The following is a 23305-nucleotide window of genomic DNA, read 5'->3' as shown; positions in this document are numbered from 1 at the left end:
ACCTAAGTTACCATTAATTTTTAGTTCTATGATCAGTTCTTCTTTATCTGTGAAGATTAGGTAAACAAAAGGAATCTAACTATGAGGCTGAACTCCGGCACCCAAGAGTGGGGCACTGTGTAATTCAACAAAAAATTTTAAACATTTGTGGAGATATCCCAATCCCATTTTTAAGCGTGTAACTTCACAACCCTACTCAGGGTGCTTCTGATCACTTTGGACACTGTTCATCAACAGCTCACATGCGAAGGGTGGCATAGGAAGCATTAGCACTCAGGAGTTGGTTGGTTACATTGAGTAGAGCTGGGCAACAATTTTTGGACAACACTTTTTTTCACCAAAACATTCAGGTTGACTGAAACATACTGAGAATTCATGTTGAACTAACTGAATTGTACTGGTAAAAAACAAAAAAAATTGGAAAAAATTTAAATATTTTGATTTTCAATTGGAAATGACTATTCCTTTCAAAATTTACTTCTATTTCATTTTTGTTTTAATTTTAAAAGGGTAAAAATTTTCAAACAAAATGAAACATTTCATTTCAGTTTGAATGAAATATTTCATTCACCTGAAACATTTTTTCCAACTTTTTCAGTTTGCTGAAAAATTCAAAAAATTCCATTTCAGGTCAACCCAAAACATATATTTTTTTTAATTTTTCAGTTCATCCAGTGAACTGGAAAACCTGCTATTTGCACAGCTCTAATGAGAGCTGATCCTAGCTATTTTCATAAGATCATATGTGGCTTCTCATTGATGACTAAAGTACTGGAGCTCAGACCAACAGCAATAGAGAAAAATTTTATTTTTTAAATATGAAGATGAAAAAGTGAAAGGAGCAGGAACCTCGTGGGAAGGAGACTGAGCAGGAGGCACCTCCTGTCGAGAAGAGGAGACTGAAGAAATTCATGCACATCCCTGCACACACCCCTTCATTGCACATCCTTAAGAATATATCATATGTGTTCTGAGATAACTGCCTCATTGCATTATTTTCTTGCTATTTTCTTGGGCTGCATCTGATAACCTGCTGCCTCTTCATTCTCTCACTGATGTCCTTACCCACAACTGGGCACTCGTGAAAGTGGAATTTTCACATGCCAGGATGAAAAAAAGTAAATTTCAGTCACAGGGAGATGAAGTCCTGGGACAGAAAGATACTAGATCTTCTCAGTTTCTGTTTGATACTGGTGTTTTGAAAAGAATTCTTAACACAGAGAGATAATATTTGCCTGCGTATTATATATGCATTTGCAATGTGATATGGATTTTGAGCTGCATACACAGAGGCATCACAGAGTAAGGTGGTAATCCTCATCACAAGCCAGGAAATAGCACACATGAAATAATGTGCTCAAGTATGGGCACCTCAGTACCAGAATGCTACAGACAATTTGGAAGAGAGCAACAAAAAGGTATGGATGGATTGACGAGGAGGAAATCAAATAACTACATAAGTTATAGTTTAGCCCAATGACATCTAAGGAGGGAGAAAGAGGAATTGTATAGGCTGGTATAATGGGGTCTGAGCAGAAGTAATGGAATTAAATTAATGAAAAAATAGGCTTATATGAAGAAAAAATTCCTGACAGTGAGATCTCTTTCAATTATTGAGTAATCTCCTATAGAAAGCAGTGAAAGTGCCATCCCTTGAAGCATTTAACTCTTCACTAGAAAAGCACTAGCAATCTGTCATTGATTTAAGATAACCTAAACATCACTCTTCCATCTGTAAGTTTCAATAAAGAAAACCACACCAAATAGAGGCAAAAGTTTATTTTATATACTATATTTCAGAAGCCATTTCTGGAAGGTTTGAAGTTATTATTACAACTAAACATGTCAGCCCCAAAGACTCAAAAAATTCAAGATTTTTCCTGGATTTTTTGTAATATGACGACACAAGCAAGTAGAAGTAAATATTTCAAGTTTATCCAACTAGATATAAAAATTTCAGATAGGCTCAGCCATTCAAAAACTAATGTTCACAATTGTTCCTATTAAATCTGAACTGCTCGGTACAGTGTAATGACTAGAGAAGCAATTTCAGAAAGCTGCTGGAGGGAAGAACCATATAAATGTAAGAGATGGAGGTTATGAAGTATTAACATGATGCTAAATTGCTGCATATCATATTTGCAATGGGCAGTTTACAATCTGTTCATCCTGATGGATTTAGCACAAGGGAGTTAGAAGCCCTGGCTCTGCAATTTCAGTCTCTTGCTGGTAATTTATGGCTAAATTGTACCCACCAATAATGTGTAAGCACAGAATGAGTTTGGTACCCTGATCAGCCCAAACAGCTCCACTACACTCAGAGGAACAGTAATAAATGGAAAGTAAGGAAAAGTTGCAGGAGATAATGAGTCTGAATACTAATGACCTAAGCTGGTGCAAAAATAGGATTGCAATCTATCAAGTAGTATCAAATCCATTTGGTGCTGCTAATGAGTTGTTTAAAAAAATTGGTTTTATAGTTTGGAGCCAAATCTGCACTATTTATCCAGATTTTTCCCTTAACCCATTAAGATCCTGCAGTCTTTGTGCATGCAAAACTCTCATTGACTTCACTGCAAAAGTTCCATTATGTTCACATTGAGCTTCAAGATTTAGCCCGTGATGTGTGACCCTTCTTGCTTCTTCAGCAGCAGCCAGAGAATACACCTTTAAGGATCATTGTCACCTATGACATTCACATTACACAAACTAACATCCATGGTCCATCCAAATATACATATTTTTCCATTTAAAACGGTCTCATGTTTTCACAGAGAATACAAATTGAGTTTCTTCTCAGCTGGAAAGAAAAATTATAGTAAGAATAATCTCTCAACTTTGTGAGTAAGTATAAATCCTGAATAAACCCAAAATAGATATGAAATCTATAGTCTTCCACAGAGGTTGATGCTACAGCACCATATCAGTTTATCCATTGTTCATATTTTAATAGAGTGGTTTTGATGAATACAAAATCCTGTTAACTGAGGTTCCTGGCATTCTTAGCAATAAAAGGTGGCTACGGTAGCCAGGAAGGATGTATTGGAAATGAAGATGGCTTCTTTCATGGTGTATCGATTATGTTTCATACTGGAATGCCTGAAACTGAAGAAGAAACTATTATCAGATAAAAGGAATGTGGGAGAAAAAGGAGAGCCATTTCTCATTTACTTTGTGCAGTGGATCCCCTTATAAAGTATTTAATAAATGTAGTTTTCTTATAGCTTTCACTGTACTGAATTTTCCTTTTTATCACAAAAGAAAAAAAATTCTAATGAAAAAACAGTCAAAATGAAGGACATGCTTCAGACAGGAGCAAGATCAATAGCCCAGGATACCCAATGTAAAGGGGATACAGTGGTCACTACCCACCAACAGGCCTGTACCTAACTGCTCTTTCCTGGCTATTGAGATTCTGCACATGAAAATTTCCCTCACCCAAATAATGATAAAAGATTTCTGTGTGTCTGCTCAGTTGTGTTTTTTTATGACAAGTGAACCCCAGAATCCTTTATGTTGACTGCCAAGGTAGCTCCTCGATGCATCACTGCAGCTGGTGCCGAGGATGCTGGGGGTATTTTTGAGAATTAATAGATGTCTACTGGAGGTGAGTGAGCACAACCGAGGACACCCTTTTGAAAGAGGAAATGACAGAAAAATGGGACCAAATCAACTAGTGAGAGGAAAGGAGCAGCAAACAAGTGAAAGATTGAAGCAGGAATCAAATCCCATCCTTATCTAGGATGCCAGCATACCAAGGGACAGGCTTGTCAATAATTAAATGAGGGCAGCCATTTCCTCATTCGCGAATGAAAGAAAGTCTAATATTCAATGAGTGAGGTGTCACAGCCAGACTTTGGGAAGCTGGGCTGCAGAAAATTATCCAGACCTGATAGCTAGTCCTTATCTCTAATGGGGCAAAGGAGAACCCCATATCTGAGCAATACAAAACTCTGACAATGTCCAGAGCTAAATCAAGTCCATCTTTAGCGCTGAGACGTATCTCATATTCCCACCTTGAGTGACAAAGCAAAAGATGGCCTGCCTCCCATTCTGGCAGTTAACCTGTTTGGGCTCCCAGCTAGAGTATCTTTCTCTCTGTCCTTATTTTTCATTCACATTACCCCATAGGAGCTTTTGGTAAAAAGTGTTTCTGAGGATGGGGATTTGTATTGGCTGAAGCAACTGCTGAGGTGAGCTAAAAAATGATAAATATAAGCAGGAGAGAATGCATCCAAAATTGGTGCCAGCTAATGGAAGGCACCAATTTTTAATCGTTTGTGTAGTGCCCATTGCAGCCAAATCTGGCACTCCTGCAACCAAAGCAATGTAAAGACTAAATCCTTCTTTTAACAGCTTCTAAATTTCTGATGGATCCTAAGATGTGGAGGAAAGTACATTGTGCTGTGTGTGTTTTAAGCAGAAGCTGCTAGTTGTGCCAATATTCTGAAACATACTCAGCAATTTGTGATGCCACAAGCCATATTACACTAACAGACATAATGGATTTTAAAACTTAATTTACATATTAAATCTATAATGAGGCAAAAAGGGCAGAAAATAACTTTTCCATTCTGATATTTACAAAATAAATATGTAACTGATTTGCCTGTAATGCATTCATTACAATATTTGGGGCCATATGCTGACGTGAATCTATGTCCAGAAAGTTGTATACAGCAATCGAGGGCACACATTGCAAAAATGGCTAATTGGCATATTAAATGCTACAGAGACTAAAAGTCACTGCATTCAGTCTCACCAACCCACCACATTTAACTACAGTATTATACAGATATAGCAAAGCAGCACAAAATCTGTATCCCAGAGTATAAAGGGCATTATATATTTTAAGGAAAATCAAAGGGTCCCCATTACCTTAAAAATCATATTTTTGTCTGAATATTTTGCCTATTTTTTACAAATAAACATTTAAGATTCCTAAAACAGACAAACATTAATTTTGTCTCCTCCCCTATTACCAGCATATTCAGTTCTTACATTTGTGATTTATCAGCTTCACTGTTGCACCTGTATCAGGGCCGGCTCCAGGCACCAGCTTGCCAAGCAGGTGCTTGGGGCGGCCACTCTGGAGAGGGGCGGCACGTCCAGCTATTCGGCGGCAATTCGGTGGACGGTCCCTCCCTCCCGCTCGGAGCGAAGGACCTCCCGCCGAATTGCCGCCACAGATTGCGATCGTGGCTTTTTTTTTTTTTTTTTTCCGCTTGGGGCGGCAAAAACCCTGGAACCGGCCCTGACCTGTATAATTAATTAGTCATTTTTTCCTACTGTTTGAGTGAGTCTTTACTCAGAGGTAAGGAAGATGTGATTTTAAAATCACAATCACAAAAACTGACAGGGAAACTGAGACAGGAGTCTACTTGAAACTATTTTAATTCACTTTATTGTTAGTTGCCTATTCTATTAGTGTTCTTATACTGAGCCTATAATCATGGTATCTGAATGCTTTCCAGTAATGCAGGAGGGGCCTGATCCAAAGCCCACTGACGACAGTTGAAAGACTCCTGTTGATTTCAGTGGGCTTTAGATCAGGCCCAACATAGCTAGATTGCAAGGGTCCCTTTAAAAAAAGAAGATGACGAAGATGATCAAAATTAAATAGAATGGGGTTTAGGATTTTATGTAGCTCCTTTCAGTTAATTGTCCAGAAATTACTTCTGCCCTACCACACCTGCAAGGCTCTGCTCCCTCAAGCTACCATTATATTTTACATAAGGGAAGAATCAGGTTCTCTTTTCTGATTATCTTTGCTATAGGAAGTTTAATCTTTCTTATAACCACATCCTCCTTTTGTTTGTCACCCTTAACTGTGCTGTAACTATCTTAGACCTCCGTCCTGCAAACTGAACAGTATCAGATCCTTAGATTGTAACTCCTTGGGAGAGTGACCTGTCTTATTTGACTGTGAAGCCCATGGCACGATAGAAATAATAAATTACAATGAAACCTTGTCCATATCCAAGGGACCTCAAAGCACTTTGCAATGTAAAGTACTGATGGTGCCAGAATTATGTAGGAAAAAAGAATAAACTTTAATGTGTGCCCCACAGTAGCCCTCATACAGCCTTGGACATTAGTCTACTTTATTAAAAGAACAAATATTGGACAGGACACTGGGGTTATCCCCTCCTGCCCTTGGAGCTTTTGTTGCCAAAGAGACAGATGCAGTAAATAAAACATGTTCAGTAATATTGATTTATGTGGTGTGAATTTAATCTAATAACAACTAGGAAAATGAGTGTGCACATTTTTTTTATAAAAGGCATCTCTGTATCCTAGCTGACTTTAGGATATTGCTCTTTTCAGAGGTGAAAGTGTAGGATTTCATTCGTGAATTGTCTGTTTCCTGCAGGGGTCAGCAATGTGTCCGTACATGGACGCACGTATCCATGGTAAAAATGTTGAGGTATGTGATAATTTTTCAAAAAATTGAATGACTGAATGACATAACCCCCCCCACACACACACGTCTGTCACTAAGTACAGTAATTTTGTCATGTGTCCACTGCGCAACAGGGTGGTGCTGACCCTTGGTTTCATGTCTGGTTCTAATTTCCCAAATGATATTTTCTTTTTAAATGTTTTTTTCTGATATGCCTTTTTCATGATCTTTCTGAGAACATGCTGCTGCTTCCCCTTACATGGGCCAGGAACAGAGGCCCAACACACTCTGAGATGGGGGTGCTGTAACAGTTCCACCATATGCTATATCTATCTGTGTTCTTATACTGCATAGGTCACCACAGAGATTAGGGAGACTGGCAACTTGCAGTCAGTTTGTGGTGATTCCACATAGTCCAGGCTCTGTGGGTTAAGAGAGGACATTTTAGAGGCAGGAAAGGGATAGAGTTTGGGAGAAGTCATTCCCCGGGCATATAAAGTATATGGAGATATACCTATCTCATAGAACTGGAAGGGACCCTGAAAGGTCATCAAGTCCAGCCCCCTGCCTTCACTAGCAGGACCAGGTACTGATTTTGCCCCAGATTGCCCCCTCAAGGATTGAGCTCACAACCCTGGGTTTAACAGGCCAATGCTCAAACCATTGAGCTATCCCTCCCCCCGGGACTCAAGGTGTCTGCTCAGTTGAAATCTTCTGTGTTACTATATGGGAGATCAGGCTCCACACGACTTCCAGGTTGAGCCATGAAAAACAAAGTCATCTCCCCAAATCTCTTAGACTGTCCAGTGAATGGGTTTTTCACGGAACAGGATGGTCTGACTCATAGTTAGTTGCCCTCTTTTATCTATTATTTCAGCAATTCTTTGTCTCTTATTCTCTTTTGAATGGCCAGAAAAGGAAACATACCTGGATCACGTACCCCTTCCTATACATTAGTCCTCTCGTGGTCCCAAGTACTGTATTATTTGTCAGTAATTGAAGCTGATAGTCTGACTTTGGTAAACTGATTTTGTGTTATCCTTCTGGTACAGGATGTCTCAAAATGGGGGTCACGAGGTTATTACATGAGGGGTTGTGAGCTGTCAGCCTCCACCCTAAACCCCATTTCATCTCCAGCATTTATAATAGTGGTAAATATAAAAAATGTGTTTTTAACTTTAAGGGGAGGTGGGTTTCACTCAGGCTTGCTGTGTGAAAGGGGTAACCAATACAAAAGTTTGAGAACTACTATTCTGGTATGTTCTGGAATTTGAGGTTCCCAAGATTCCTGCACTCTTCTCAGCTTCCTGCTTTTCTTTTCATTGTAATGGTGAGGGGCAGGGATTATTTGCTGCTGACCAAAATAGGAGTGGCAGACCAAAATACAAGTCATCTCATAGTCACTAACAACAATACTACTTGGTACTTGCAGGGCTTTAAAGTTCTGGATAGTCTCTCTTTGTTTCAGTTTCCCCACCTTTTAAATTAGGGATAAACAATACTGTCGCAGGTTGGACTGGGCCCTCTAAGAGGGAACTAGTTCAGTCCACCTGTGCCTCATTAACAGTCTTTATGGGTCCTGATAGAGGGCAGCTGATCTCTAGAAAGAGCCAGACGGGAACAGGAAACAGCAGCAGGGGAACAACTGCTTCCTATGGACCTCTCTCAGCCCAGTGAGGTAATGGAAAGTGCCACATAGAGGTGGCTGAAGGGTTACTGCAGGAAGCAACTAGAGGCCCAGAACCACAGGCCTGAAGTAAGGAGGGCAGAAACTGCAGGCCAGGGAGATTTTTATTTTGATGTAGGTTGGAAGAGACTTTATATCAAGTTTATTAAGGCTAATATAATAGAACCCCACCAAGGGAAATCTTGACTTACAGCCTTAGATGGTGTGGCAGTCTTAAGGGGGCCTGAGAGAGAATGGGAAACTGAGGCAGACCTGCATTGTCATACGCAGAAGGGGGTGCTACAAGGCAGGCATGCCCTTTTACAAATTGCTATTAAAGTGTTCTGAAGAGAACTTTCTCAACATGTGGGCCTGTATTTTTCCTAGCTGGGTGCTGGTAGGGAGTTTAATGAATGGTAGCAATATTACATGAAAGGTAGGGGTGACCTCCAGCCACAACAGTCAGATAATATGGTGAGGAGTGTCCTGAAATACCACACAAAGACTGGATGAACTGTAATGGGAACTTAGGACACAGACACATAGAAAAGCTGCAGTGCTGGAAGCTGATGAATCTTTATTAAACCATTTGTTACCAGTTGAGTTAACTTCAGTCAGCCATCCTGGTTGTATTCAGCATGTTAGCAGAGATAAACACTGCATAATAGGCCTGATACAAAGCCTACTGAAGACAATGGAAAGACTCCCATAGTCTTCAATGGGCTTTGGATCAAACCCTTCTGCTAGGTGTTTTGGACAGTAATAAAAGCCAGCTTCAGGTGAAAATTTAAAAAGAGCATGATTTGCCAAATTTGTGTTTCCCACCTTAGTAAGTGACAGTCAGATATTGTTTGAGATAAAATCAGAGAGATACTCCGCTCTGAATACATTTAACAAAGAAAAAAGAAAGCAAGGAGATTACCAATGGCAGTAACAAATGAGAAGCCAGGAACAGTGCATATATACAAAAAAAAAGAAGGGGCATAGATTTAGCAGTAAATCTACAGCATTTACCCAGTAGGTCTCTCCTCCCTAGAAAGGAAAAAAATCATTTCAGCAGACATTGCCACTGTGTGTGTGATAAGTTTGTGTCACTGGCTACTGAGCTGTCCCTAACTATTAGCAAGACAAATACTTCACACCAGGGCATTAGCAGGATCTGAATTCAGCAACAAGACTGGGGGTTCATAACAAGAACCAGACACTCATCTGTCTTTCTTTCCTCCAGCTTACTGTTGGTACCACAGATAGCTACATCTTCACTGTTGTTATGGGGGATGCTGAATAGGCACACTTCCCCTCTCAACACTATTTGGCATTTGCTGTGAATAAATTTTACCCTGAGTTACACCATATACATGCACTGAGGCCTCTGCTACCTGGAAATAAGAGCAGGATAGCTGCCTTTCATAGAGAGAGGAATGTATCTGTGAAAACTGGACTGGCAGGAAGCCGCACAGCACAAATTTTCAATCTGCTCCCCAAGAGAGTAACTCACAACACAGTAAAACACCCTATATTCAGAAACAAGGCCCTAAATGCAAACTGCCCAGCCTGGACTGCCACATTTTGCAAGTGCAAAAAGACAAGTCATTTTGCTCTTTATCTCCACATAGGGGAATGAAAGAAGTTAGGGCATACCAATAGCAGCTCATCATTCTTTCCCTGCACATTTTATTCTATGAACCAAGGGAGCATGATGTGAGTCTAATTAGTAATGATACTAAAGTCATATTTAAAACTGACACTAGAGCAAATCTAAAGTGTGGTCTCTGGATCAGTGATATGAATCTGAGTAACAGATACTACTGCAACCTTAGAAAATTCAGAGGGACAGTTCTTAGCCACAACTAAACACTAGACCTAGGCATATGCCTGCACTGCAGAGAAGAGAGAAGTGTCTATCTGAAATGGACAGATGTGTGGGTGGGGATCTGAAAATGAGATGACTACCACTGAGGACATGTATGGTTGGGAGGCGTTCCCATGGGAAGGGAAATGCTGTACAGAGGAGAAGGTGGACAGGGTTCTCAGGAGCGGAGAATTTTCACAGACGAGGAGGCAAATCCACTTTGGTCTATGCAGTATCACAGGACTAGGCAATGGACTAGGACTCAGAAGACCTGAGGTCTATTCTCATCTCTGCTACTAACTTTCTGTGTGTCTTTAGGCAAGTTACTTCACCTTTCTCTACTTCAGTCTCCCCATCTTTACAATGGTGAGAGTGATACTTTTTCACCTTCATAAATCTCATGATGAATGAAAAGCATTACATAAGTGGTCAATATTCTTAAGTATTATATTATCCTGCCTATGACCCAGCTAGTCTCACTCAGAATCAAAGCTCTATGAGTTTGCTATGTCATTAGCTCATCTGTCTCCTACCATAGCTTTTAAAAATTTTACTTCTGCAACTAATTCAGTGTTTTCCATGCACAAACTGATTTCTCTATGGGTCCAACTTGTTAGAGGGTTTTCCCTTCACCCCCTCCCCTGGTTCTTGTCATGCAGACAGAAAGCAGAAGACCAGAAGTCCAAAGTGCAGACAATGCGCTGTTTATTGGGGTTAGTTCCAAGCAAACATATCCACAGCTCTACACCCCAGCAAAGTCTGTTTCCCAGTGTCCCCCTTCCCAGCTCTGACACCGCAGAGCCTTGCCTGTGTCCCCGTCCCCATTCCCACCTCCTCAGCAGGCCCAAATATACCTGCAGTGCACGCCCCTAGTCACACCCCTAACAACTTATGGTCATGTTCCATTTCGGAGATTGCTGGGTTGGGGTCTTCATTCCCATTCCCTTTTATACCCCATGCAAGGGGTAAGAAGTGAGGTTGTACTCCGGTCAGGGGCAGGCATTTCTCTGGTCTTTCAGTGTTTTACCTTCCCCCCCAATTCCCCTTTGCCCCTCCTGACTGGTTGCTTGACCATGCCTTGAGATAAGGAATTGAGGCAGTCTTCACATGTGCGCTCATATTCCCACCATGCCCAGTGCTTATCTTTTTCCATTATATTAACAAACCCATCTGGTTTAGGCAAAAGCAACATTTACAGTGTGTCTTTGTTCTTACTAAGAATCCCTTTGTTCACACATATTAGTAAAAATGTATATATATCCAAAACCAAAGAGGCAAGCAGAACTCAGCAAAACTACATTGACACTAATACTCCTAACACACCTGAACTATTGAAGTCAAACTGTATTTTAGCAAATAATTTTTTTAGGAAAATTTATGATTAAACCAAAAGTATATCCTTTCTGTAAGACTGCAGACTTAATGTATGTAAATAATGAAGGATCTTCTTAAGCTTCTATGGAAGTATCTGTAGGCCCCTTTCTTCTATGCAGCTTTGTATTAGTATTTTGTTTTTACTTATTCAAATATGATCTATTTAATTTTCAGACATTAAAACACCTTTCAGTAAGTATATCTTTTTAGACTTGTCTCTGTCTCCATTACTATTGAGCCGGCACCCTATATCCAGATGTTTCTGAACTTTGAGGAAGTTTGAAAGTAAATCTGAACTCCACAGTTGGCCCCACCTCTGATTGAAACCCACATCTTCAGTCATTTCTGCTGACTGCTGTAATGTGGTCAGAGTGGACTGATGGTGGATTTCTTTGCTGTTTGAATTTGGTCAGCAAATTATTTATTATTTCAAACACATGGTTCTTTTCAGGACTCGTTAGCAAATTGTTTCCCCTGCTGCTTTCTCTGGTTCCCATAGCCTCACTCCTTGTCAGAAACAACTGTCAGCTTGATTCTGAAATCCAGGACACACTACTCCACACCATAAAAATAGTGCAAACGTTTCTGCTAAAGTCTTCAGGGGCACACAGGGTTTAACAGACTAAAAGATCAGTTTATTGATCAGTCTTGGTGCTAAAAGAAAAATTGATTTTGTTTTCCTGCCATCTAGCTCTCGTGAAACATATTTTCAGGTTCGCCATCTCCTGCATCTTGGCCAGAAGTACAATGTAATTTATTTAGAGTACATATTGCATGTGGTCAATCTGTTGATTTTAACAATTGATGGGAAAGCAGAATCATCTGAGAGGTTTAAGGTATTTGTTTACCTCCTACGCCTGCTGAGAATGCTCATGTTCAGGAATTGCAGGCAATATCTCTGCTGTTTGTGTGATAGCTGCGGGTCTTCGTTGGTTGGGCTCTGTTAAAAGAGAAAATAGTTTTAGTCCACATTAATAAATAGCAAAAACATCTGAGGAATGTTACACTTCAGGCACCTAACTCCCATTTGATTTCTATGAAAGTAAGGCACCTAATTTCTTCAAGCACATTTTAAAAAATCCCACTATTAGGAGTCTAAGTCCCATTGAAAGTCAGCTGGATTTAGGTGCTTAAGTCACTTAAAAACTTTTGAAAATTTTACTCAGTGAAAATACAGAAACATGTTTAGTAAGAGCAAATTCAGGGCTAAATCAAGCCCTCCTACATATAAAGCTGTAGATTAGCTAGCGGGAAGCAGAAAACTCTGTAGCTTTCAATCTGTGGACTTTCCAGAGCATCATCCATATGGAAGGACTGAACAACCACCCCACAGAGGTAAGGGGCATGATTCAAAGGCTATTGTGGCTACAGGGGGAGCATGGAGTGCTCCCAGGAATCACACAGTTACCGACATATATCTGCAAGTGGTGGAGGCAGTGAAGGGGTACAAGGACACCCAACAGGCTGGCATTGGAGCTGCCCTATAGCCAGGGCCGGCTCTGGCTTTTTTGCCGCCCCAGGCAAAAAAGTCTCCCGCCGGCCCCCCCCCCCAGGGGAGGGCGACAAGCCCCGCCGGGGAGAGCGGAGCCCCAGCGGCCAGAGCACCGGGGGGAGGGCGGCGAGCCCCGCCAGGGCTCCGCTCTCCCCAGGGGCCAGAGCGCAGGGGGGACGCCGGCGAGCTCCGCCGGGGCTCCGCTCTCCCCGGCGGTGAGCCCGGCCAGGGCTCCGCTCTCCCCCCGGCGGCCAGAGGCTGCGCCGGGGGAGGGTGGAGAGCCCCGCCGGGGCTCCGCTCTCCGCGGCAGCCAAAGGCGGCGCCGGGGGGAGGGCGGCGAGCCCCACCGGGGCTCCGCTCTCCCCAGCGGCCAGAGGCTGCGCCGGGGGAAGGGCGGCGAGCCCGGCCGGGGCCCCGCTCTCGGGCCGGAGCGCCCCGCCGCCCCCCTCCAGGTGCCGCCCCAAGCACCAGCTTGGTGGGCTGGTGCCTGGAGCCAGCCCTGCCTATAGCCAAGACACCTTAGTAAGGCCCACATAAGGAGTCTGAGCCATTAGGAAATGGAGGAATTGGAGCTTGCTGGGAGATCTTCATAAGCTAGCACTCAAGAGATCAGCATTATCTGATATGATACATTTTTTGCAGATCTGAAATGGGATGATGTTGTAGATAGTATCTTAACTCCAGAGCCACCTGCTCCCTGCACAGCCACAACCCTTCCAAACTTGCAAAGGAACTGCTATATGTTCCAAGGAGGAGGACAAATTATGCTGCTTAGATTAAGCTACATCCTGTCCAAACATGCTGTCATAACTATAAAGGGAAGGGTAACAGCTCTCTGTGTACAGAGACTCCAAATCCTTTTACCTGTAAAGGGTTAAGAAGCTCGGGTAACCTGGCTGACACCTGACCCAAGGACCAATAAGGGGACAAGATACTTTCAAATCTTGGGGGGGGAAAGGCTTTTGTGTGTGTTCTTTGTTTTAAGGGGTGGTTCGCTCTTGGGACTGAGAGGGACCAGACATCAATCCAGGTTCTCCCCATCTTTCTAAACAAGTCTCTCCTATTTCAAACTTGTAAGTAAAAAGACAGGCAAGGCGTCTTAGATTTACTTTGTTTTCTCAACTTGTAAATGTACCTTTTACCAGAGTGTTTATCTTTGTTTTGCTGTACTTTGAACCTAAGACAGGGGGGGTCCTCTGAGCTCTTTAAGTTTGATTACCCTGTAAAGTATTTTCCATACTGATTTTACAGAGATGATTTTTACCGTTTTCTTTAATTAAAAGCCTTCTTTTTTAAGAACCAGATTAATTTCTCCTTGTTTTAAGATCCAAGGGGGTTTGGATCTGTGTTCACCAGGGAATTGGTGAAAGGTTTCTCAAGGCTTCCCAGGGAGGGAATTCTTGTGATGGTGGCAGCGGACCAAAGCTAAGCTGGTAGATAAGCTTAGAAGTTTTCATGCAGGCCCCTACATTTGTACCCTAAGGTTCAAAGTGGGGATACAGCGTTGACATGGTGGCACAGCGGTGGAGATCGTTTTAGACCCAAAAGCCAGTAAGAGATTTTTTTTTCCTTCTAGCTGCTTGGAGAGCAGAGCTGAAGGTAGATGCATATCTTATCTCTCCTTGCCTGAAGGCAGAGGTGTTAAGTTTTTTTTAACGAGGTCCTTTGTTAAGAGAAAGGTTCAAAGGGAGCAAACTTTGACTGACTGGTAAAGATAATTTACAAGTTGAATTGTTTTTTTTTTCTTTTTACATCCTCGGAAGTAGCTAGTTAGAAAGTCTCTGTTCACTCAGCAGCAGCCAGAGCTAAGTACATCCCAGTTTCAGTCAACTGCAGAGGGGTGTGACCCAGCACAAGAAAACAGGAAAATGACTACCAAAGAAGAAAAAGCTAAAGAGGAGGCCCACAAGAGAGCTATGGAGCTGAAAGAAAAAGAGATAGAGCTGAGAGACAGAGAAGAGAAAGCCAAAGAGGGGGCCCACAAGAGAGAGATGGAGCTGAGAGACAGAGAAGAGAAAGCCAAAGAGGAGGCCCACAAGAGAGAGATGGAGCTGAAAGAAAAAGAGATGGAGCTGGAAAAAGCCAAAGAGGAGGCGAGAGAAAAAGAAAGGAAGCATGAACTGGAAGCAGCAAGGGCTAAGCAGGATGCATCAGACCATCCTAGCAACTCCTCTCCAGGTACCACTTCCCATCCCAGGAAATTCCCCACCTACAAGGCAGGCGATGATACTGAAGCCTTCTTAGAAAATTTTGAAACGGCCTGCCTTGGATACAGCATCCCTCCACCCCAGTACATGGTAGAGCTGAGACCGCAGCTCAGTGGACCCTTAGCAGAGGTGGCGGCTGAAATGCCTAAGGAACACATGAACAGTTATGAACTTTTTAAAAACAAGGCCAGAATCAGAATGGGGCTAACACCTGAGCATGCCCGTCGGCGGTTCAGAGCCCTAAGGTGGAAACCTGATGTGTCATTTACCCGACATGCCTACCACATTGGAAAAAATTGGGATACCTGGATATCAGGAGCAAATGTTAAATCTACGGAAGAGTTGCCCTTCCTATTGCAAATGGAGCAGTTTTTAGAGGGTGTTCCTGAGGAAATAGAAAGGTACATCCTAGATAGGAATCCCAAAACTGTAACCGAGGCGGGGGAGATTGGAGCCAAATGGGTGGCGTTATTAGTGAGAGCTACTAAAGACAAAAGATTTCAGAGACAGATTCCTTTCCTGAGGGCAGGGCCGGCTCCAGCATTTCTGCCGCCCCAAGCAAAAAAAAAGCCATGATCGCGATCGCGATTGGCGGCGGCAATTGGAAAAGAAAAAAAAGCCGCGATCGGCGGCGGCAGTTCAGCGGCAGGTCCTTCACTCCTAGAGGGAGTGAGGGACCTGCCGCCCCCGAATTGCCGCAGGTGCCGCCCCTCTCCCTTGGCCGCCCCAAGCACCTGCTTGTTAAGCTGGTGCCTGGAGCCAGCCCTGCCTGAGGGATGAAAATAATGAGCTCATAAATACATCTTCAGAAGTTAGCCAGCTCTCTAAATGTTGGGAATATAAATTGTATTCCCAAGAGTGCTCAGGCAGACAGGAAGCTATCTGTTCTTTTCAAGGTAAGATTGAAATGCCACAAATTATTGGATTGTAGAGAGAAATTATTGAGGCTCTTGAACTGCTGAAGAAATTGGCAAGACAAGGCTATTGCTAATATGCTGAATGAACAGTGAGGTGCCCAAGTCTAGACAGTTTAAAAACTATTTTCCCATTTGCCAACTTTGGATTTTTTTTTTCTTTTTGTCATTTACAGTTATTTCAGAGGACTCCTGGTTTGTGTTAATCTACAAAAAGATAAGGAAATCAAATTACATGGAATTTATTAAACAGTATGGTTCTTCTAGTAATATCAATAATACTCTGAGCCCAGGACTATTCTTTCCCTTCTTGCAACAAAGATATTTTGACCAAGTTGAATAACCTCCTCAGTTTAGTATGTTGGTTATCACTCAACCCTGCAGTGAGTTGAGCCATGCACCAGAGTCTCCCTGGGCTGAATAATAATGTACATTCAGAAGGTCAAATACTGATTCCTGCCTGAAGCCATATCAATGGGTTCTGTGCAGATGGAAGGAATGGAATCCAGAAAACCTGCACAGCCATTTCAAGTTGCTACTATAGTTTTGAATCTATTCTTTAATGTGGGCTTTAGTCAAGATGAGCTTGCATAGTCATAGAGCCTCAGGCCACAATACCTTATCTGCCAAGGCCCTGATGTGGGATGCAATACGTGACAAGGAACCAAAAATGAGGAACACAACAAAATTATTGATGCAGGAAATTTAAAAGCTGTGGCAGCATTCCCTTAGCGCACATAAGTCTTTCTATAACCTCAGTTTCACAGTTCTTTTTTTCTGATATAAATAATTTTCAACAATAAAAGTGAGTGAATGCCATCTTTATGTGGGAAGGAGATAACTTTGGAACTAAACTGTACGCCTTCACGTGACTTGAGGGACATTTTACAGGTATGCTCCGAACTCCAGTGCAATGGCACAAAAGAAGAGTAGAGTCACCCTGTGTGGCCTTTCCATGCCTAGGATATGCCTCACAGTAAGTCACACCAGTGTATAAGGCCTTCTATGGTGATTCAGAAGGCTGCAGGATTTGACCCAGAGTTATTTCCACATGACATGGGGATTCATTTGTTTGCTAGCCCATTTAATTTGTTCTGAGCTGAGAACAGAGTGCTTGTCAGTCAAGGGATGACACAAGTTCTGCTTTTATACAGATGACTTCCTCTCTTTGTAGACAATCCACGCTATCCCTGCCATACAATTGCTTTTTAATTTCTTGTAGCAAGGTTATGTACCTGGCCTGCCCACTCACATTGATTTCTTTCTGCCGGATTTCATTACAAACACTAGAGGCTTGTGACTCTAGCTTTCAGTGCTAACATCATAGTCCTAAACTGCTGTAACAGCAGTACTGGTAACAAAGTGATTATAATGCCCCGTTCCCCTCCCCTTTTGCCTCTTTACAGGCCCCTGCATGTGAGGACATTCACTCGAATGGATTATGTCTTCTCATCTTCTCAATCTGCTTTCATGCAAGAACAAATTCCCGCATTCCTGTTCCTGAACCAGCTCCTGTACATTGGGTGAGTCAGGGCTGTGTTATTCCCCTCCCCAAAACCAATTCCCTGCATAGGAGGGAACAGTTCCCCAACCTTAAGTCATCTCCTGCTTCTTGCCAAACAGGCTTGCAATTCGGTGCTAACAAATGTAAGGCAATACTGCTAGGTATTATAATTATTTATCATAGCATCTAGGAAACCCTGTGCTAGACCAGGATCCTATTGTGTTAGGTGCTGTACAAACACTGAACAATAAGACAGGTATAGGAAATAAACAGCAAAAATACAAATTGGAGGCTGCTAATTAGAAAGCAGCAAATCCATGAAAGACCTATGGGCAGAAGTAAGATGCTAAGGCCCAGATCCTCAAAGGAATTTAGGCACCTAACTCTTATTGAAATCTGAGGATCTGGGCCTAAATAAGAGCATTCAGTGCAATGCAGTGGTTAAACAAAGTTATGGTCTTTTTAGATTTATACATAGAATGCTAACATGTAAAACAAATGTGTGTTTCAATTACCCCCAGTTTCAGAAGGAGATACAAAATCTAGAAAAAAATAAATAACGGGGCAACATACTAGGATTAGAATATATGAGGAAACCTGAGATAGCTAAATATTTATCATCTAAGAAAGAGGTGATTCAGGAGGGATATTATTACAGTCTGTTAAATTGTACAAGTTAAACAAAATACATAAAGGGAGTTATTCATAGTCTCAGGAGATGGCAGAACAAGGAAAAATGGTTTGAAACAAAGGAAAGAAGTGTTTAGACTACATATTAGGAAAACATGCTTAACTATGGCTATGTTCTTCCTGCTTTCTTTGAAGCCAACGGCAAAAATCCCATTGACTTCAATGAGCATAGCTGAGTAAGGGAGAAGATTAACAAGAGAAGTGGTCACGGTACCATCGTTGCTGAGGTCCTAGAGCAGGACAGAAGAGACATTGTGAAAGATGTAGTGAGAATTCTACAAAATATAGGGATTAAGACAGGATGTCTTAGAAGGTCTTTCTTGGCCCCTCTCTTTGTTTCAGAATTCGTTAGGTTTTTATTTTGCTTATATATTACTCACCTGAAAGGAGCTGAATAACATTAGTAGGTGTAGATTCTTTTGAGCTTTTGCTGTCTTTTTGTTGGATAACAGAAGCTGCCGTTGCTCTATATTTGCTATCTGATTAAAACAAAAATAGTTTATCTTCAGCTGTATCATTACATATATATTTCTCATTACCGGGGAGCTCATAGCAACCCCTATATTTAGGTTGCCTAACACTTTCCATTATAAAAGAGCCTTGTGACTTTTTTTAAGTTGCTTTAATGCCTTCATCGTTTACAGCAAGACTGGGAAATTGGGCCAAGAGAAAACCTTGGTGCCAGATTTTTCATTGTCCAGTGAAATTCCATTCAGGTTTGGGTTTTGAAAATTATCTTTTCCTTTCAGACACTTATGTACCTCAGGATAACTTTGGAAGCCTCCCAAAATATTAACTGAACATGAATAGTCTAATCTAAGGGCAGGCCCAAACCACTGCTAAAGCAGAAGCATCACATATTGCACTGGGAGTTCTGGGGGCAGACAGTCTGTCTGGGAGCAGAAAGAGAAGGAGTCAGGCTGAGCTTCCCCCTAACATTCCCTCCTCATGGACCCAGCAACCTGTCCTCTTCTATGAGAGCACCACATGGAGAAGGAACCACACACACCCCTCCCAGGGGGAAATGGAGAGAGAGAGAACTGGGCAGAGCTACCCTTGACCACCTTTTGGATCCAACACCTGATCTTAGCAATCATTCTCCCCTATGCCCCATCAGGACAAAAGCCTGCTCTTGATATAGGCTGATGTGGTTAGTTCTGTAGTAAAACTATATTGCAATGCTGATGATTCAGAGTTCAACCCTACCAATGAAGTGTTATGGACAGGGCCGGCTCCAGGCACCAGCTTAACAAGCAGATGCTTGGGGCGGCCAAGGGAGAGGGGCGGCACCTGCGGCAATTCGGGGGCGGCAGGTCCCTCACTCCCTCTAGGAGCGAAGGACCTGCTGCTGAACTGCCGCCGCCGATCGCGGCTTTTTTTTTTTTTTTTTTAGGGTGGCTGGCCGGCTGGAGCCGGCCCTGATTATGGATGGTTGTTACAGTTCTCTAATAGAATTTGGTTTTACCTTTTAAAAAACCCTAGGGAATTATATCCACAATTAAATTAACCTTGTTTAGGTTGCAAATTCAAGCACTCCAAAGTAGAAAAATGGGAGAATCAGGATTGTATAGTGGATTAAGCTGTTTGTATGAGCCCTGCCCCATTTGAAGGTATGTAGAAAGGAAGGCAAAGAGAATACAGAAAGGATTGTCTTCAAGTCAAGATAAGTTCAGTTCTATCTCTGCCTTTGCTGCAGTATTCCTATATGATACCAAAAGCACTAAAGCCAAAATTTTGGCAGATAGCTTCTAATTGTATGTTCCACATTTTCTGAAACTCCAATTAAAGACATGTAAGATTTGATATGCAGAAGTGCTGAGCACTCATAACAGCAACTAAAGTCAATGGGAGCTATGGATGCACAGCAGTAGGGCAGTCTGGAGGAATGACTGGAAGGTTGAGGGCCAGAAGTCCTGATTTTTAATCCTGGCTTTGCCACTGATTCATTTGTGGCCTCAGGCAAATCTTCATCTCAATTTCCCCATCCATAAAATGGGAATACTAATGCTCTCAATCTCACGTTGGAGATAAATTCTGTAATGTTTGTGAGACACTTAAATATTATGGTGAGGAGAACCCTAGAAAAGCCTAGAAGGAAATGAATACTTCTGTATTAATTGCATGCTTTGAATGGTATACAGTAATAAGGCAAGAGCTACTAACTGAATTATGAGGATAAAAATATTGAACAGTTGCTCATTCCCTGAGCACTGTCCATCCTGTGCACTGAATGAGGCTTTGAGGCGACTCCTGGGAGGGACACGAGGGGTCAAGTGCCCCTCCAGCAGCCGGCCCAGGTGGGGAGAGGAAGGGGCAGGGCCAGAGCCTCTTCCAAGCACGCTGCCTGGTGCAGCACAGTGCCTGACTGGGAGCGCACCTGGCTGCAGCAGCAGCAGCAGGCTGCCCCCCGCCCAGGCTCAGCTTCTGGGGACAGTGGCCAAGTGAGTCGGAGGGCCCACCCCTTCCCCTCCCCTGCATGCTCAGAGTCAACTCCTGTCCCCAGAAGTCAAGCCTGGGGAGGTAACAGGCTGCCGCTGCCACCCCTCCCTGCCCAGGCTCAGTTTCTGGGGACAGGAGCCGACTCTGAGCATGCTGGGGGGCAGTGGGGAGGCTCTGACTCACGCAGCCGCTGTCCGTGAAGCCAAGCCCGGGTGGGAGGCAGCCTGCTGCCGCCGCAGCCAGGCACTCTCCCAGGCAGCTGCTGTATTGCACCAGGCAGCATCTGGGAGTGACTCCAGGGTCGGGCTGTGAGCAGCTGAACATGCCAGGGGGGAGCTGGCGCAGCAGGAGGACAAAGCCCTCCACCCCCCCAGGTAACATGGGTTGGAGAGGTCACATGTCCTCCCCTTTATCTGGTGCCCCCCCCATACTAGGGGGAGCACCAATCATCTAGTATGTAATTAAAGACTGTATAATAACGCATATGCACAAGGGGGTGGAATTCAGATTGGAGAGGCAATCTTAAATTCTGGCATTTTCTAACTTTTGTGTGGTTGACTTTGCAACCTTAACATTCTTTTAGTGTGGGCTTTTATGAAATATAACATTCTACATTTAACTAATTAAAATAATTATCAATTAATAGAAATTATAATTCGAGAATCAAATCAGTAATTGGAAGCTTAGAAGCTTGAAAATTTAAATAATATTTTTCTTCACTGATTATGTCCTTGAAAATGCTGAGAAACTCATAATTGAAGATGGAATGAGTTGTTTAAGAATAAATACAAAAAAATTGTTTAATTACCTTAGAAATTTATGCATTACCATCACAGGTTATGATCCAAAGGCTATAAAATCTTACTCTTAAATCCTTAAAATGCATAGGTAATCTTAAAATTACTATTAAAATATTTTTAATATTAAACTACAAGATATAATAGTTTTAGTTTACCTGCTAGGACATGAGTTCAGGGCTATGTGTTGTATTTTTTTTTTTTTTTTTTTTTTTTGGTATTTTAAACAAAGAATGTAAAAAACCTCTGACTCAGGTTCTGGCAAGAAATAAAAAGATAAAATAATTTTCTAATGATATAGTTTAAAATATATTCTTTTTTTTATTTGTAAATTCATCCATGTATTCTGCTTCAGATTTAGGATCTTAGACAACTCTAGTGCTTATTCATTTAAATAATCTTTCAGATTCCTTTAAATAGAAACATTTTCCATGCATTTAGTTTTCTTCCTCTTGTTCAATTATGATTAAAGCCAGAATCCTACAGTGTACCTTTATTACAGAAATGGCTGACAGTGCACAGAGTTAGGATGGCTAAAGGCACATAAGTGATATCATTTTAGCCATATGAGTAATAAAAAATTCTGGCTTTGCTCAGTTCTGGAGCACTGGGAGAGTACAAAGCTGTAACAACTGAGTGCTAGTTCTCGGAGGCAACCTGGATGCTCTGGACAGATGCCTTAGTGAGCACTGTGTGGTGGAAGCTTGCTTACTAACTCTCCTTACATGCTGGTGAAAGGAGCAGTATGTTCTCCCCTCCGCATCTACTGGTCTCAGAGTTCTGGTAGTCACACAGAAAGCAAAGGCCAGCTGGCAACACTCCTTCAGTACAGAAGAGTGTTGCTGGGTGCAGGCATTATGTCAGTTGCCCAGAAGTCTAGTTCTCAATGGAGTGCTGGCTTTCTAGGCGGGAGGTAGTTCCCTATGTAGCCTCTACTCTAACTGATCTCACTTGGGAGCAGCCAGTATTTAGCTAGTAGTGTTGAAGATACTGTTTAGAAAATTATTTTGGTCATTGAACTCAAGACAAACTCTTCTGTAGCACAGTAAATGCTTTTTTAAATACTCAAAATGCATACATGGTGCTGAATTAACAGCACTGAACAAGTGCCGTCTGGTCCAAATTCAGCTTCAGTGTAAGCAAGTGCAACGCAGTTGACCTCTGTGTCACTGCACCAGGGCTGAATTTGGATTATCAGTCTTCAGAACAGGCAGCTGCCGTGAATGCTTCATCATATCTACCTAATTTGCCTCAATCCTAACCTTCAGGGATCATCTTTAGGAGCAAGAGGATATTTCAATTTCTATGCCTATTCAGTCTTTGGCTCTTCTGTTGAGACTCTGAACAAAGGCATTAATTGTGGTTTCCTATCTCCGAGAACTGGACTCGAACCATCAGCTCATTTCACATAGGCTACCAGGCATCAGTCAGTTGCTAACATATTTCAGTCACTGCCAACCTGTGCTGGATTTGAACCTGTGATCCAGTGGGGAAAGATTACATTATCAATCTGCTGAGCCTTCTAATCCCCCATCTGCAATTATTTTAATTGTATCACATATTACAACTAAAACATAATTCTTTAAACTGCTTTAATAAATAAGGGCGTAGTCTATTGCAAAGCTGAATGTACATTTTAAAAATTATAGGAATTTAAATTTATATAGCTTCACCCTTCATTACTTACGGAAGTGTTTTTTATTTTCTTGGAATACTTTGTAGGTAACAGTAATGACAGTAAGCACAAAAACAAATGGAATCAGAACAAGCCAAATGATCTTCGGTATACACATTGTATCTGTTATAAAATAAAATAGAGAAGAGATAAAATAAAGCAATACATAATTATTTTTCTGTCATCCATCATTCTATCTAGATATCTATACCATACCCATCACCAGGGTATCTCAGTGGCTTACAAATTTAAAAGAAAAGACAAAACACCTTTGCCTCTCTCTTCCCTCCCC

General features: G+C 42.1%; 1 protein-coding gene across 1 annotated transcript in view; it reads right to left on the bottom strand.

The window, feature by feature from the left end:
* Positions 1-3038: 3038 nt before the first annotated feature.
* TMEM156 (transmembrane protein 156) overlaps positions 3039-23305 on the bottom strand; it is a 32105-nt gene continuing 11838 nt past the window's right edge. Inside the window, exons 4-7 of the mRNA XM_024209950.3 lie at positions 23026-23136; positions 18483-18581; positions 12144-12235; positions 3039-3105 (exon numbers count right to left, since the gene is read on the bottom strand). Of these exons, the coding sequence (XP_024065718.2) occupies positions 12147-12235; positions 18483-18581; positions 23026-23136 (299 nt within the window). The 3' untranslated portion in view covers positions 3039-3105; positions 12144-12146. The remainder of the gene's footprint in view (positions 3106-12143; positions 12236-18482; positions 18582-23025; positions 23137-23305) is intronic.

This window comes from Terrapene carolina, unplaced genomic scaffold (genome assembly GCF_002925995.2).
Source record: "Terrapene carolina triunguis isolate 2854851 unplaced genomic scaffold, T_m_triunguis-2.0 Scaffold66, whole genome shotgun sequence".
Lineage (NCBI taxonomy): Eukaryota > Metazoa > Chordata > Testudines > Emydidae > Terrapene > Terrapene triunguis.
Note: the sequence above shows the minus strand (reverse complement) of the source record. Positions and strands in the feature narration are given on the sequence as shown.